This window comes from Lutjanus erythropterus, chromosome 10 (assembly GCF_056507025.1).
Source record: "Lutjanus erythropterus isolate fLutEry1 chromosome 10, fLutEry1.hap2, whole genome shotgun sequence".
In the NCBI taxonomy this organism is placed as follows: Eukaryota; Metazoa; Chordata; class Actinopteri; order Lutjaniformes; family Lutjanidae; genus Lutjanus; species Lutjanus erythropterus.
This window is the reverse complement of record NC_139326.1, coordinates 28,842,942-28,860,233: the sequence shown is the minus strand read 5'-3', so window position 1 is coordinate 28,860,233 and position 17,292 is coordinate 28,842,942. Positions and strand designations below refer to the sequence as shown.

The window sequence follows — 17,292 nt, the reverse complement described above, 5'->3', positions numbered from 1 at the left end:
GAACAAAACCCTCATTTGGGCTAGGGATGTCATGGGAAACACAGAGGTGGGTAAACTGTAGCATTGATTGATACAGTTGATTTGAAAATAGATAAGTAAACACTTCAAAGAGGTGGATAAATTGAGTTTTCTTGGGTTTATCCTCCACTACACTGATTAGCACTACTACCAGAATAAAAACATACATAGGTGTGGAATGTAATTAAATGCATTTACTCATGTACTGTACTTAAGCACAAATTTGTGGTACCTGTACTTTACTTGAGTATTTCTGTTTTATGCTATGTTATACTTTCACTATCTCAGATGCAATTATTGCATTTTTCACTTCACCACATTTGACTAACAGCTTTAGTAACAAGTTATGGGTCAGATTTTAAAAAAAAGTTTAATACTGTTTCTGTCCAGTGAAAACTTAAATGTGTTGATTTTGAATGCTTATAATAAACTGATGGATTAGGTTTCTACAGACACACTTATGTATTTGATTAAAAAAATAAATATTAAATATTAAATTAATCGCCCTCTATTTTGATAATCATTTAATTGGTTTAAGTGATTTTTGAAGAAAAAAGTCAAAATTCTCTGATTTCAGCTTATTAACAGTGAATATTTACTGATAGTAAACTGAATACCCACCCACACCACCCAAAAAAGCAATGCAAAAGTGTTGTTTTAATAATTCAATGTTTTTCTTTTAAAGGTGTGGTTAAGGCAGAGATTGAGACTGTTTCATCACAAAAGTACTTGTAATTTTTTTTTCGTATTTTGTGTCTGCCACTCAGACAACCTGCCTCTGATTGTAATTATCACTATCTTAATATTTTTCATTTAAAAAAACACAGAGATTGGCTCTCTATATAATGCTTATGTCATGGTATGTTCGTTGTGTTGTTATATTTATAATGTACAACAGTTTGTAGAAAAACGTGTATGAGAGCATTAATTATCAAAAAAATACATTTGATACTTACACACATTAAATATCACACTTTAATGCAACTGCTATTCTTATGGATGACTTTCAATGTTACTATCATACGAGTACTCATCCTATACTGAACGTATGTAGGCAGTAAAGTTACAATCAGCAAGTATCCCGTACATGCGATTTCACTGCAAACTGATCAACAACCCTGAACGTTACTCATGACGTCAGGGGGCGGTGGCCTCGTGACGTTTTATGTTACATTCGTATACTCCTCGTAAATTTAATTACTAAGAACGTTTTTTTTTTACATTGTAGGTGATGCTTTGGAGCCTGGTTTATTAGAGATCAATAGACTTTTGGTTACTTTATGTTACAACGATATACCGACCCGAAGAGAAGGCAGGATTTTATTCTTTTATTTTCAATTTTTTCTATTGCATTTTGATACAGTATTTATGTATTTCGCCCACTAGTTGTCATACTTTAAAAAGTAATATACCACAGAAAACTCCCTCTGAAGTAATATAGCAATTTTGTGCCTTTATTTGATAGTTAGTGCAGTCGCTAATGCACGTTAATCTCCTAATCGTCATATTTCCGACGACACCCAAAGTAAGCACCGTTTGACAGGAGGCTGTCCTTGGCTAGCCGAGCTATCCACAGCGAGCTAAACAACGAATACAAATCCTCTGCATTAACTGTGTATAAAGTTATCGGTGAGTTTAAGTTGACGACTGTCTTTTACTAGTGTTATAACATCTTAACACGCCAACAGTACTTGAAAACGGAAACTAAACACTCGCGTCTCGTCCAGTATTCGTAACTCAGCTAGCATGAACCTAAACCAACGTCAATAATCTCTGGGTTCTGGTTCACGTTGGTTGCATTCTGTAAAATACATCAATAACATGAGAGGAAACGGTAAACATTAGCTAGTTTTGTTCAAGTTAATGCCGAGAAATGGCTACCTATCCTACATCAACATAACTCACAAGCTAATACAACCGTTATGGGACTTAACAGTTAGCTAACTGTCACATTAATTTGCCTATTTACATTTTCCATTGAACGTTACTGAGCAGCAGCTGACGAGACAGACATCAGTGAACACTGAGAGCTGAGATAAGTTAATAGTGAACGGTGAGTCCTGAATGCATTAGTTCTGTCACAGCTTGATTACTGCTTTGTGATTTGGTCTAGTACGACAATGAAAGAGTTAAAAAAAAAAAAAAACAACAACAACAAAAAAACAACAACAAGTACCTCAAAATAAAGCATCCATCTAAAGGCAGCAGATAGCAATATAATGAGGTATTCATGCGCTGCAGAAATGCACAGATCTTAATGAAAAGATTTTTTTTATGAACATGAAAATTGTAAAGCAAAACTGATCATTTCCACTATTCATATCACATATTGCAATTGGTTGCAATTTCAGTCAAAATAATCGTAACATGACTTTTTTTTTTTTTTTTTTAATCACCGGTTAAATGTTTTTTAAACAGTATTTACAATTATCTCAGACAGCATAGACGAAAATGGTATAGAAAAAGAATGTAAACCCAGTGAGAGCAGAGAATGCACAATGTTTTTTGTGCCCTGTTTCTTTGAATTTAATGTGTGAAAGCACAGGATGGATGAATGCATTATTTAAGAAGGTCATTCTGTTTATGATTTATGTTTATTATGAAGGACAATGCATATATGTACATGTGAAAGGATCAAGTTGCTATGATTTATGTAGGAACTGTGGTTGATATAAATGATATAATGATTTAATGTGTGGTGTGAGCTAATGTAATCTGGCTTTTCTCTTTATATCCCATCTCCTATGATGTTCTGTCAACAATAGTTTGGTGCAGGCATAACCAGTAACAGCCTTGCAAGATGGACAGGCTATAAAATGTTAGTTAGTAAGTAGTTTTGATGTTGTGATGATCTAAGCCCACTATTTGCTTTTTCTGTGTGCAGCTGGGTTGTTACAGGTCTTGTGTTTGTGTAGCCCTCCTGCCCACCTCAGGTCAGAGCTGAGGGTTGGGGTCAGGTCTGGGGCTAATGTCAAACAATTCTGGTCAAGAGGGGGGTCTATCTAAGGCTGCCCCAAACGTCAACACTCAAGATCTATTTGACAACCCCACTCAGACTGCGGCTACAGGGAACACACCTGAGGATCAGGTGAGAGTACATGTGTGATTTGTGTAAATATTGTTTGTTAAAATCTGTTACCTGTAGCTCTGCCTGGGTTTAGGTTATGATATGGTTAGGAATCGCAGATATGATTGGTTAAGTTTAAGTTAAAATAAGGGGAAATGCAAATTGATGGGGAACACATTTTAACACAACAATTATACAGAGATGTTGTGCAAAGAGCATTGAAAATGTATTGTCAATGGGTTATCAACAGTATAGTAAAGAATATTTTGAGGCCAATTATGATTTCTCATTGATCAGCTGCAGGGTCACTGAGGGCTGCTCAGGTACTCCTTATAGATTAAGTACACATTCAATATGTTACCTCCAGTAAGGTTAATTTTCAGCCCTGGCTAAGACTGATATGTGATCAGGGAAATCCTAAGAGGTAACTTAAGAGTGACATTGAACCTCTATACAACAAACAATGACACTCTACACAATTTCAAGGCCATGTCAGTATTGAAATACTCCATCACACCAGTAGTGTAAATAATAGTATTTACTCCTCTCAAGTGACAGTGAATTAGAAAAAGTTCAGTTGTAGTAACTGCTGTCGTAACATATACTATCATGTGATGCAATGTACAGTAAGCTAATGTGTTCCCAACAAAGGCTTTATAAAAACCTTTCATTATTTGGTAAATCTCATAAAAGATGAGGTCTCATCTTATCTCTGGACTTTTGATGAATGGGTTGAAGGAGGGCTGCAATGATTTCAACTATAATGACAGCTGACAACAGCAGAGAGGAGAGCATATTTAAAGTTTGACAACAACAACATGTTTGGCTGATGGAAATTGGAGCAAAATCAGTTTGATTTATCAAAAGTGTGAATGCCCATGATCAGCCAAGTAAGAATAAGGAAAAGGAGAATTGTGAATGAGTGAAGCATAAAGTTAATCTTCATAGTGATAAAAATAGAATTCACTTGAAATGTTGATTATCAAGTAGCTTCTGTAGTAACAAAATGCAGTTATCATATGATGCATTGTAATTTGCCACCAACAAAGGTTTTATAAAACCATTCAAGTAAATCTAATTAAAAAATCAAAAAATTCAAAGACATTGTTTGTAGCTGCTGTAGCCTCTTTCCCCTACTGAATAATAGCAGGGTGAAGTAGAAATAATATAGATGGAAGTTGCATACTATCCCTCGTTAAGGTAAATTAAAAAAAACAAAACAAAAAAGAAAGAAAAAAGAGACAAAGCCCAGCACATAGACCAGAGGAGACAATAAAACTAACATGTTGTCCAGGGATAGTGTCAGTGTGTACCTGGATGGAGTATTATGAATCACTTTCCTGAAGTTTCACAGTGAAAGGAACATGTGTTATGTTGCATGACATGATCAGATATAGGAACAGGGAGGTATTACAAGGAAATCGATCAGATTTGATTCTTTGGAAGGGTGTTCTATTCACAGTTTATTCTCAATCTCATTGTAAATCTCTTCACATGCTGTACACACATTACACTGCAAATCAGGTTTCTCTGATTATGTCAGCTGTGTGTAATGTGGGTTTTTGTTGTTGTGTCAAGCAGTGTTAGGCTTTCTTTTCCAACAAACAGAGAGAAGCAACAGAGTGCCAAAAGTATTACTGCCAGCTTTGTTTCTGAATGTAAGATATTCAGTGGAAAAGGGTTGTTTACAAGCTGTAGCTGCAGATAGACGAGGAGACAAGAGACAGCTTGTAAAGGAGGAAAGAAAAAAAAACAGGGCTTTGTGTGCTTGTCCAAGGAGAGGCCTGATCCTTTCCTGTCCAACTGTCCTTTGCTTTGTCTGGTCTCAGGTTCCTTGATAAGACCTTAATCGAAGAGCATGGACTTAGGTCACACTTCTATGTTTACTTATCTGGAAACTACAGATTTGAACAGTGGACTGGTCTAAAGAAGAAAAACACAGATGCAGAGGATATTAGCTTTTAACTTAACTCAGTTACTAAGTTACTTGCTTAGTAACTGAGCAATATTGCTGGCATGAAGGAGAAACGTTGATTTATCATTCTGTCATGATTTTCCTCCAGGTGTCGCCTGTGGTAGATGAGGCCTCTCCTTCTTCCACGTCCTCCTTTGAAATTCTAGACATGGAGTCGGTCCCAGCTCCTTACCAAGAGGTGCAGCCTCACTGGTTTTTCTGTCGACGGGCTGAGGACAACACCTCCTGGCTTCCTTTCAGCAGAGAGGACTCTGACAAACTAGAGAATGCCTGCAATTCTGGTAAGCATGTGTATAATTACATATACCATATGTACTACTACATACATGTAAACTATGTAGGAAGTTATGTGGCATTAGCTATAGGAAAATTAAGAAAGTTTGAGTTTGCTTTAAATAGCTGTGAGAAGATATAAAGTCAAAGCTGTTGTCAACACTGGCCTGATGCCCAGTAGGACGCTTCACTCTCCTGACAGGACATGTTCACTGTTGCCACCAGTTAAAAATGCCAGTTGAAACAGACTTTCTGGGTGGTTTTATGTGTCAGATTATGATTGATATCCCATACTTTTCTTATATATCAGAGGTGACATTTGTGATATTCTCATGTAAAATGTTCTCATTTAAAAACAAGGCATTGTGTTTTACAAGAGGTTATGTGCTTTGTGGTTTCTTCAACATACTGACAATCTATTGTAAATGCATAATTACGCACATTCCCCACGTTCCATAAACAAGCTCTTGTCTTTCCCTTTTACAATTTAAGTCTCTCCAAAGTGAGACAGGATGGCAGTTCCTTTATCCACATTATTCCAGAAGAGTGGACTTAGCTTTCTAACAAGTTGCACAAATGGTCTTCACTGTGCTTGGTCCTAACTACTAAGTCAGTCTTTGTTAAGACCAGTCTTTAGAATGGAATTCACATCAATTGCACCAACCAAATTCTTGTTCAAACTATGCCTGGTCTTAGCGATGTGCGTCCATGTGAATACCCATGTGACTGGGTATTGTCTAGCAGCATGTGTACATGGTTACCAGTCTCTGGCTCTCTTGCTAATTTGTAGTTAACTGTTTCTGATATGCACCAGTGTTATGGAGGATCAAAGAAAAGAAAGGCAATTTCAAAGACATTGAGATCAGAAAATTAAAACATAATCACAAAGAAAAAACAAACTGGAGGCCCCAAGCCTCAAACAGTGGATGGACATAGTCAAGGAAATGCTTGTAATGGAAAGAATGTTTTTCTCTCTGAGATCTAGAGGAGCAACCCTCCTCAGAAAATGGGATAAATGGACTGTCTACGTAGTTTACAGTTGAAGAGGGCACTACATTCTTGTGATTTCCTTTGGAAAATAATGGACATTTGACATGATATGTCATGCTTTTTTCAGCTGATGTGCCCTCACACTGTGTTTTTTTTCTGTTCTTTCTGTTTTCATTGTCTTATGTATTGTATAAAAATGTTAAAATTCTTGTACTAAAAAGTGTTTTAAAAAAAGAGACAAGAAAATTATTTAGATGTACAGCCAACACAAGAAAAGGCTGTCACAGTCCAACTTAATCTAAAGTAAAAATTTGAAATTAACTTGGAGAGAAATAACAGAAACCATAACTGATTATTCAGACTCTTGCAGCCTTCATTCAGAAAACAGAGTACAGAAAAAGTGGAAAGACCTCCTAGGCTAAGAAAGAAGAGAAAAATCTGAGAAAAATTATGACTATAGATTATGACTTTACGCCAGCTCCTGATTAAGCTTAGATGGTGTAAATATTTGGTTGTGCGCCAAGTTACAATCACCTTAGCTTCAGACCAGGTGTAAGCCCCATTGGTGCAGCCAGCCCCTGGTGATGCTGTCGTAGAAGTCTAAAATCCAGAAATGCTGTTCCCATAAACATTGAATTCATGTACCCTGTTCTTCTATGCATTTAACATATATTTGTGGAATGCCAGGGAACTTGTTCTCTTACAAATCTATTGCCAGAAACAAAGCACAGCACTATAATACTTAATTGTCCTCATAGAACCTTTGCTTAAAATCTAGGTGGTGAAGTTTGTCTCATAAACCCTGTTTTGTATCTGCTTGTGTTTGTATGTATTTACTGTGCAGTAAGAAAAAAGACGGAGGAGGTGGTGGTGGCTGTGGATGGTGAGCGGTATGACGTACATGTCAAGGAGAGGAAGCGCTATGCTGTGTATTGGGAGCAAGCTCCCACTGAAGTCCGCCGCTGCACCTGGTTCTATAAAGGAGATAAAGACACCAGGTTCATGCCTTATCCCGAAGACTTCAGCCAACGTCTGGAGGTAGTCTGACACCAACCCCGATGTCAAATCCTCACCATCATCACAAACTTATTCATACAACTTCTGACAGCAGTACCCTCTTCCTAATTGTGCCTGTTCATAAGCTTCTATTTTTATACGCGTTTGATTTGATTCTTGCTCTAGGAGGCCTACATGATCGCAGTTACCTTGGATGAATGGAAGAGGAAACTGGAGTTTCCCACAGGAGAGACTGTCATTTTACACAATCCCAAAGTAAAGCCTGCAGTTAAAATATCTCTCTGTACACTATAATTAATATTTACACTATATTTAATTAGACACATTGTTCCCTTACACTTCTCTTCCATTTCCCTGCTCCTCTCTCAGCTGATAATGCAGTATCAGCCAATAGGATTGCAGGATGAGTGGGTGTCCTCCCCTTCAGAGCAGACCCGGCCTCGAACAGTCAAGAGAGGAGTGGACAATATCTCTGTAGAAATATCTGATGGTATGTACCAGTAACAGATAGACTCCATTATAAGCCAGTTTTACCAAGTATTACCCACAGTTTACACTTTGAGGTGATATTTCTGTGTGTGTTCTCAGGTGAACCAGAAAAGGTGGACCACCTTGTTTTTATGGTCCATGGCATTGGTCCTGCATGTGACCTGCGCTTCAGATCCATCATACAATGTGGTAGGTATGACTTTGTGTGTGTGTACACTGTATAAATGCAGGGGCACCAGACGTTTTCAGCTTGAGACCCAAAAGAGAAATTCGGTGTCTCCCGGGAGCTAAATGTCATCATGAATTGCCATAACATCTACATTTATAAAAAGATAAATCACACAAGAAATCATGAGTTTAAAATGCATGAAATGTATTAATGTGTAAAGTTAAGTTTCACACCACCTTGTAATAAACTTGCACTATTTGAATTTAGTGTTGAATGTCATTCAGAAGTTGACACTGCTGAGAGATGCTTTCTGTCTGTCATTCTGGTCTTCCTGAAGAAAGAATCACAATATTTGTTTACAATACCTTCCGGATAGAAAACTCCTGCGTCACATACATATAATTTAATGGCAGCATGTTGAATGTTTTCTTTTCTTTTGTTTTAATTTTTTTTTTTAAATGAATACTTTTTTTTATTAACTTTAGTTTTGAGACCCGATTTGCCTGTTGGGCCACAAACCAAAGAAAATGACAGCTTGAGTTCACCTAAAACTACATTCAGTTAGATTGTATTCAGACAAAGGCAGCTGTTGTCGATTAGTATGGGGTTGTGCGGCTGTGTGGAGCTTAGAGGGTGTTGTTTATATTTGTTTTGAACATAACTGGTGTGATATTTCTGATTTATCCACCTTTCACACTACCACCACTCTTCCAGATTTTGGGTCCTAATCCTAAGTTTGAGAAACACTGATGAATTTATTTATGTGTATAAATGATTCAATTTCTTCCTGTCTCTCTCCAGTGAATGACTTCAGGAGTGCCTCTCTGTCCCTCCTGGCCTCTCATTATAAGCGTGCTCAGCAGGAGGGTAAGATAGGAAGAGTGGAGTTCCTCCCTGTCAACTGGCACAGCGCACTGCATGGGGACGCCACTGGTGTGGATGAGTAAGTATAGAGAGAGTGGGCAAAACAAGACTCATTTGTTGTGCAGCACTACTTATGTCTAGTGTTGATAGTTAAATTGTGTTTTCGTCATCATTGTGATATTAACATTGTGCAATAAGCACATTGCAAAAGACTGCCTGAAAAGCAATAAATTAGACAAATCATTTTCTTTACATGTGCCATGTGTTCACACTCAGCTTGTCAACATTAGACCTATCAGACAGAACCCTTTATAAATGGGTTGTGCATTCACTGCATTTGATCAGTCAGATAAAGCCCCAGCTAACTGTCAGCTGGTGTCAGTTTGGTAATCACTGGGAAGTTAGCTAGCATGAAGGCTGAGAAAGAAGAGAAGAGTGAGGAAAAAGTGGCTGATAATTTCTATTATTTGGAATTATTTTGGATTCAGGAGAGATGACGTGTTACAAAAACAGGTACTGCCACCAATAGCTGAGGCAACTTTCAAAGAAAACAAGCTAATATACACACTCCAAAGAATTCATCTCATCATTGTAATATTGCACAGTGTTATCACACATCACAGATTTTTCCCATATCGTGCAGACCTATTTATGTCTCCAATAGTTGCAGAAACTGTGTTCCCTCCGTTTATTTTCTCCTTCATTCCCCACTTTCCAGAGACATCCAGAGGATCACTCTGCCCAGCATCAGCAGGCTGAGACATTTCACCAACGACACGCTGCTGGACCTGTTTTTCTATAACAGCCCCACCTACTGCCAGACCATAGTGGACACAGTGGCCTCAGAGATCAACAGGCTGCACACCCTCTTTAAACAGAGACATCCTGATTTCAGTGGGGCAGTTTCAGTTGTGGGCCACAGCCTGGGTAAGACATGCACACATACAGAAACTCATTACAAGTCAATTAAAAAGCTGAATTTCAACTCTTTGCCTTTGTCTCTCCTCAGGTTCGTTGATCCTGTTTGACCTGTTAACTAATCAGAGGACTGGATCAGAATCCAGAAACGGGGTAAAATCACATTCACAGTAAAAGATAACATTAGTATACTGATAAAAAATATCAGATATTAATTTCAATTGTAGATAATTAAATCAATTTTCCATCCTCTCCCTTCCTGTGCGTCAGATGCCCTCTGATGAGCCCTCTCCTCTGACCTGTGACACTCTGGAGCAGACGCTGATCAGACTGGGTCTACAGCAATACCTGGATACACTACAGGCAGAAAACCTAGACCTGGAATCACTGGTAATATACACACAATGGACATACAAATAAACATACAAGTGTAATGCATTGTTAGAAACATATCAATCTCCTCTTTTAGGCTCTTTGCCAAGACAGTGATCTCAAAGATTTAGGAATTCCTCTGGGACCTCGAAAGAAGATCCTGAACTACGTCAGGAGGAAATGGTTTCCAGAGGTGAGACAGAATCTGAAACTATACTGGCTTTTCTTGTTTTAAAACATGACCATTACAACCCCTTTACTGTATGTTTCTTAGATCTGGACTGAATGAAATGTAGTTGAATGGTATTAATTCTTGGCATTAATACACCTTTACGGTCCACATCAAGGTGGTGTGACTGAAGTTGGCTACGTAGCATGTTTTTATAAGTAATTTTACATTCTAAAGAGAGCAAACTATCTTATGGAACTGGTTAACTGTAAGCAACTGTAGTAGAAAACAGCCTGAACTGTATGGCCAGTTCCTCTTTTGTTTCGAGGCTCTTTGGTGGCCCTTTTCTCTTAAAGTTAAGAGTTCAGATATTATATATGTAACTTTTTATATTTCTCAATCTAAACAGGATTGTAAGACAGCAGCAGTGTGTCTGGCACCAGGGTTGCAAGTTCCTTCTCAAGTGACCAGTGATCAAGATGGTAACCAGTCCTCAGAATCGACAACACAGCAGTCCCAGTTCCACAGGGCACAGTCTGTCACCAGCGCTGTAGACTATGAGTACTTTGATGTGGGCATCGGACAGGTACCACACATAGACATGAGCATGATAACTTGTGCTTGGGTAGATAAATGCTTTGATGCATCACCTTCCTGCTTCTCTCCTCCCCCTGCTTGCCTGGACAGACCAATGGAGGCATAGCCAAGGGACAGGTCTGTCTCACATGGTGTCCCCATGCTCTCAAGCTTTGTCCATAGCTTTCTTTTATCTCACTGTGCCTACAGATTCTCTTCACATACAGTCTTGTCCGGTCGGGGAAACCTCAAACTGACTGAATTATTGTGCCTTGATTGAGATGACCATCTTTGTCCCATTGAGTTGTATGACCCAATACCACCACACTCTGTGCTCATCCAGTCCTGCATGAGCTGGTCTCCTTCTTACCTGCTGTCATGCTCCCTGACTGTTGTCTTGTTGTCACAGAATGTAGTTCTAATGTTTTCAACACCATTGTGCACCAGAGAAGTGTTTTTTCCATCTATCTGAATAACTGTGTCTTCTTAGAACAAAAAAATGTGTTTAAATTAGGACTGTCACAGTGTGAGATTTACAGGGGCCAGGCAAAGTGAGAACGGAGGGAAATGGAAATTATTTAAGAGTATACAGTATGTCTTAAGAGCTGTTTGATCATTTACATAATATTATCATATGTGTACTGTATATATGATATTAATATTTCATTTTTTAAAAATACCATGGTTATCGCCAATACTGATATATCATGCCAGTCCTTGTTTAAATAATACATTTTGTCATAAATTTAACTGCAAAAATTTCATTGTTTCTGACCCCTTCTTTTCTCCACAGGTATCCATTGATTACCCACAGCTGGCTTTCCATCCTCAAACGTTTTTTGCTTTTGGCTCTCCTATTGGAATGTTCCTGACTGTTCGCGGGCTTAAACGTGTTGATCCCAGCTACACCTTTCCAACCTGCAAGAGCTTTTACAACATCTACCACCCGGTGAGTAATCACAGATTTACTGAGCTTACTGCACGCAGCACCGAAAAGGGATAACACAGTTTGAGTTTCCTCATTTTCAAACGAGGTATTAATAGAGCAGTTCTGAATGTTCACTTTGCAGTTTGTAGACCTGTACATTTGGGGTGGGGTGGGAGTGTTTATCCAGCATTATATTGTGATATTTTGTCTGGCAATATTGTATCTATGCATGGATGCCAAGTATCAAACTTTTATTATATAAATGATTAACAGTGCAGAAGTGATTTAAACCTGTTAGTCAAAGAATAATAACAACTGGTGCTGAGTTTTTTTCTGGTGAGGTCAGCAGGATTAGGTATGTTTTTATTTTAATGTTGGTCAGTCTGTCTGCTGGACAGTCCAATTTTGCTGCAATTAAAATGACTGAAGTGAGATTAGCAGACTGAAAACTCTTATTCTATTAAATCTTATTTAATCAAACAGATATTGATGAAGGTTTTTTTTTTTTGGAACACAATTTGCAGTTCAAAATGTTAATAAATTACTATATATTTTACTGCTTATTGCCAAACTATCACAAATTGTCACAATAAAGTCACAATATCATATTGTAAACTTAAATGTAGTAAATTGAGGCAATAAATGTTTCTTTTTTGATATATTGTCCAAGAAAGAGCTTTGGCGGCAGCACCTACATGTACGGGGATGCATGACACTCATGCCCTTGTTGTCATGTCTCACTGCCTCAGCCTATAGCTATTGCTTTGTTGGCCAAAACAGAGCGTGCTGTAGACAAAAATACTAGCACACACTTTGGCTACATAACTCTGACATCACTGGATGCAGAAATAACAGATTTTTCACTGAGGAGTTTATTGCTTTAACTGACTACATTTACCATCCATACTGACTAGACATCCTCATGAAAAGTGACAAATGTTCCCTTTAAGTATTGTGATAATGTTGTGTCTGATTCCCGTCTCTCCTGCATATGAATGGTTAAGAGTAGGAATAATAACAGTTAATTGATGATGGATTAATCGGATGTTGAGAATTTGGTTGATCAAGTAAAATTTAATTGATCTACTATCAAATAAAGATCTGAAATATAACAGATTATTGTTATTAGTGCACTCCATATATTATCCGATATTGAAGTATAGTATGTGTTTAATACTGTATGTAGGCCTGTATGTGTTTCATAGGCTACAGTAATGCTGTCAGAGAATAAGCAATATATTTTTATGGAAACAGGCAGCATTCTGTGTATATTTGATCTGTTTTATTAATCTGGGTTTAATATATACATATATTTTGCTCTATTTCTGTTTTTTTTTCATAATTATTCATAATTATTGAAAATAACACTGACAGTTTACTGTTTTAGTGACCTAAACATTTTGAACGCTGTAAAATATCCTTCTTCCATTACATATCTTTGTCACAAGTGTTAACCACTTTTGAAGGATCATTGCATTGTGTTTATGTATAGTTTCTATATTCTATATATTACAGTCTGTATAAAGAATGTTTATCAGTTTTTTTTTTACTCCCCAACGTTGGTATTGACATCTGCCCCAAAAATGCCAATTTTGGTCTGGCTCTAAAAAACACATTTGGTATTAATGGTATAAACACAATGTTAATTTTTTTTTTGTAATAATTAATATTTGATCGTTAATGTTACCAATGATCAATGATGATGATGATGTTACCCCATGAATGTGCTTCCAATTTGCAACCCTAGTGAACAGTGATGTTGGAAATGACAGGTGTAACTGCAGCATTGAATCAACATAATGACAAGAATAGTAGATACTAAATAGACAGTAATTTTGCATGTCACCACAGGCCTGATCTTTTGCCATCAATGATCAAGCACATGTGCCTAAGAGGACCACATTCATGTCTTTCCTTTTGTTGCTGTGTAGTATGACCCTGTGGCCTATCGGATAGAGCCCATGATTGTGTCAGACGTGGATCTGGAGCCCATGCTGATCCCTCACCATAAAGGCCGCAAGAGGATGCATCTGGGTAGGTCTCTCTGGTTCTTTCTCCTCGTCTTTGTGGAACAATATTGTGGTTTGGGCTTTTGTTTAGTCCGCTTACTGCTGATCTTTGTTTCTCTTTGTTTAATAGAACTAAAGGACAGCCTGACTCGTATGAGCATGGATCTGAAGAATAATGTTCTGGGATCATTGCGGACAGCGTGGCAGTCCTTTGCTAGACTACCAGTTGCTGCACTGCCCCCAGTGGAGGAAGGAGAAACGACAATAGAGGCCAACCTTCAAGAGACGCAGGGTAGAAAAAGCACTTTTATTTGCCTCTGTGTATTTGTGGATGTTTTGTGTGTGTGAGTGTGCAGAGGAGTGTGTCTAACCCAGTCTCTCCATACTCCTCTCACCCCTCTCTGCATGTTGCCACCCTCACCCTCCCCTCTTCTGCTTTACATGGTGGTTGCTCCCGCTTCCCTCACCCCTTACCACTTTACCTTGAACCCCAGCCTCAGCGGCAGTCGCTGCTTCTGCTAAGAGGGAAGAGAAAAATGCTGATTTTTGGACTAAAATACTGGAGTGGCCCAGGGCCCTTTATAAGCATTACTTCCAAGGTAAGCCAGGATAGTCACTTGGCTTGAATGAGTGAGAAAACAAATGAACTCTCTTTGTCTGGTTTTCTCTGTGAATTTACCTGATTCAGTGAAAGCCTACGAGCCTATTTAAATATTTAAAATAAAACCTATATAAATGGCATTTTATTCTGCAAGTTGCAACTTCCCTGGCTTGAATCTAAAAATGAACATGCACAAAAAAAGGCAAAAATCAATCACTCAATCACCTGTTCTACCTGAAGAATGTATAAAAAATGATGGTACTCAATTACTCTCGTTTACTTTGGCACAAAAAGCAAATGTTATGTAATTTATGCCATTATTGCCGCAGGCTCTCACTACTCCACTGCTCCTCTTTCCCTGCTGCTCTACATCTAATCTTCAACTTGACATTTACTGACACCTCCCTCAGGCCCTTCCCTCCCTCTCCTACTGTTAGTTCTGATTGGTTAAATTTATTGACTGCTTTACTGATTGTCAACACTAGAAGCCACCTGAGTAACCGGCCCATGACACGTCGATATGTGTTTAACAAATAGAACACGGTGAATAGTAAATGTAGTACTACAGTTGTTTCTTTTTCATCAGTAGCAGGTCACCTACAGTAGCTGCATGCAGGTACTTGTCCTGCTCTTATCTACAGCACATCAAGTGCTTATCTGTCACTTGATTTAATGGGTGAGAAGGAATACAGCTGCTGTTAGAACAGACTGTACAATCAAAATAACACAACACCTTTTTTATAACTTAAAGGGGACTTGTAGCCTTGAAGTATAATATATATGAAGTATAGAGGTGCAAGATCCCAAATAAGAGAGTCTTAAGGACATAATACAATGTAATTTGAGAGTAAGATTTGTATCTTTCAATGGCAGAATTACAAGCCAGAGGTAGATTATCAGAAATAGAGATTAAAAGTGTATGAGGACCTGGCAGCCAGCAGGTTTATCAGGGTTCTTCAGCAGTGCATTAGGTCCTTTTGGAGACTCTTAAGACAACAGTGCATTCATGACAATACAATCAGTTACCACAAAACAGACCCACCTTACTCATATTTAATAAATGTCATACTTGAACCAAAGGGCATTGAATGCATAAACATTTATCAGGTTAAAGGCAAAAACTTGATTCCTTACCAACCATATACGTCCAGTTGCCCAACCCTACTTACTACCAAGTATGAACCCACTGTGACGGCACACATTGGTTTGTATACTACGGTTTTGAAGCCATGACACCATTGTTGGGGTCGGCATCTTGGGTTTTTCCAACCAGAGCATGTGCTCTAATGGACTCAATGAGAATGACTTGTCAGTCACAAGGTAGTCATCTTATTTATTCTAAATGGGACAATAATTTACATAATAAACATATGCTATATTGAAGAAGACTCAAAACCGACTTGAGACCATAAACTCATGAGGAAACTGTTTACTGAGGTCATAAATCATGGGAGAAGTAGGCTCATGTCTCAGAAGACTCCATCACATTTCTGTGACAGTCAGCTCTGTCACTCCCTGCTGGCCATTAGAAAGAATGCAGTTTTAAGCCACTTTCACATTGGCTTCAGTTTGAGGCCCAGAAGTTCTGTCCACTATTTCTCATACGGTCTATGGTAACTCCCAAAATTATAGCTACATTGAAAAAATCCTGACAGTTGAGTTGTATTCACCTGCAGAAGTTTGAATGTTAATCACTGCAGACAGCAGCTACTCTTCTTTCCTGTCTCTTCTCTGGTTTGTTCCCATTTTACCAAAAACTGAGAGTCAGAACAGATCACTGCTGCTGGCTGTCACCATTGTTTTTGATGTCTGTTGTCTGCCTGTACAGCTTAATCTTGTTTACCTCTGTTCCTACAGGAGTGTGTGAGGAGGCAGAACCCTCAGTGTCAGCAGATCAGACACAGCAGCCTGAGATTAAAGTGGGGATGTTGAACGGAGGACGAAGGATCGACTTTGTACTTCAGGAAAAACCCATCGAGAGCTTCAACGAATACCTGTTTGCCATTCAGTCCCATCTGTGTTACTGGTGTGTCATGCATACCTGTGGTGGACAGTAATTGTCCTCCTTTGTATTTTGTGTTTCTGGTATTTTGTCTTTCTTATATTTCATTTTCTTTACTTATTTTCACTTTAAATAAATGACGTGTTCCCCTCTCTGTTTGTAGGGAATCTGAGGACACAGCTCTCTTGCTGCTGAAGGAGATCTACGACAAGCTCGATGTGGCCATTGAACAGCCACAACAGTAATAAAGGTTTATGAATGTACAGTAGACTTGCTTTTTAACCTGACAGTAACCTGAAACTGAGAAAATGAAGGACAGCTGACAGAGCCAGAGGCTGCACAATCCTCTTCCAGAATGCCTTACCGTCTGGGTGTTACCTGACTGCCCCGCCCGCTCCTCCCTGACAGTGGAGACTGTTTGGCTGCAGTCAGTGATCTTGGTTCAGATATGTAAGTCAGCTTTTGCAGTAGCGGTGGCTTCTTGGTGCCGCCTAAACTGCCACTGAAGGATTGGTTTTGGTGTGTGACATTTGCTTGAAATCCACCCAAATGTCATCGTCATGCTCCTGGACGCACTTTTCTGTCTGAACTTTACTTTGCACTTTCACTATCTATTCACATATACAGTATAAAGATGGATGACATGATAGTTCCCCAAAAGTGAAGCCAAAACATCTATATCGCACCCTGGTGGCTGGCTGCAATATAGGTCATAGACCCTCCTCCACCTTTTTAGCAGATAGAACATGAACCAAACTAATAGGGGTAGCTGGATTGGTCCCAAAATATTGATACTTCTGATACCATTTCTTATTTTTGAAAATTGATTTTGGTGTCAATACCAGAAAAGTGATC

At 38.5% G+C, this 17,292-nt stretch overlaps 1 protein-coding gene across 4 annotated transcripts; it reads left to right on the top strand.

Annotated features, from left to right (window-relative positions):
- The first annotated feature begins 1,256 nt into the window (after positions 1-1,256).
- ddhd2 (DDHD domain containing 2) lies at positions 1,257-16,907 on the top strand. Of its 4 annotated transcripts, XM_084728937.1 has the most exons (20): positions 1,257-1,647; positions 2,903-3,106; positions 5,149-5,341; positions 7,168-7,361; positions 7,506-7,595; positions 7,710-7,830; positions 7,929-8,018; positions 8,800-8,941; positions 9,581-9,789; positions 9,872-9,933; positions 10,051-10,170; positions 10,250-10,345; positions 10,731-10,907; positions 11,009-11,035; positions 11,691-11,846; positions 13,757-13,859; positions 13,965-14,126; positions 14,329-14,433; positions 16,293-16,461; positions 16,601-16,907. In XM_084728937.1, the coding sequence occupies exons 2-20, from the start codon at positions 2,987-2,989 to the stop codon at positions 16,680-16,682; spliced, it is 2,418 nt and encodes an 805-aa protein (XP_084585063.1). In that variant the 5' UTR covers positions 1,257-1,647; positions 2,903-2,986; the 3' UTR covers positions 16,683-16,907. The 4 variants fall into 4 exon arrangements, with proteins under 4 accessions (XP_084585063.1, XP_084585064.1, XP_084585065.1 ...); XM_084728938.1 differs by lacking the exon at positions 11,009-11,035 and having other exon boundaries at positions 1,258-1,647; XM_084728939.1 differs by lacking the exon at positions 14,329-14,433 and having other exon boundaries at positions 1,259-1,647.
- The last annotated feature ends 385 nt before the right edge of the window (positions 16,908-17,292 follow it).

Coding starts and splice junctions, on each gene's coding strand:
- ddhd2 (XM_084728937.1), top strand. CDS start 2,987: ATGTCAAACAATTCTGGTCAAGAGGGGGGTCTATCTAAGGCTGCCCCA. Junction 7,831..7,928: donor CTCTGTAGAAATATCTGATG/GTATGTACCAGT, acceptor GTGTGTTCTCAG/GTGAACCAGAAAAGGTGGAC. Junction 10,908..11,008: donor TTGATGTGGGCATCGGACAG/GTACCACACATA, acceptor TTGCCTGGACAG/ACCAATGGAGGCATAGCCAA.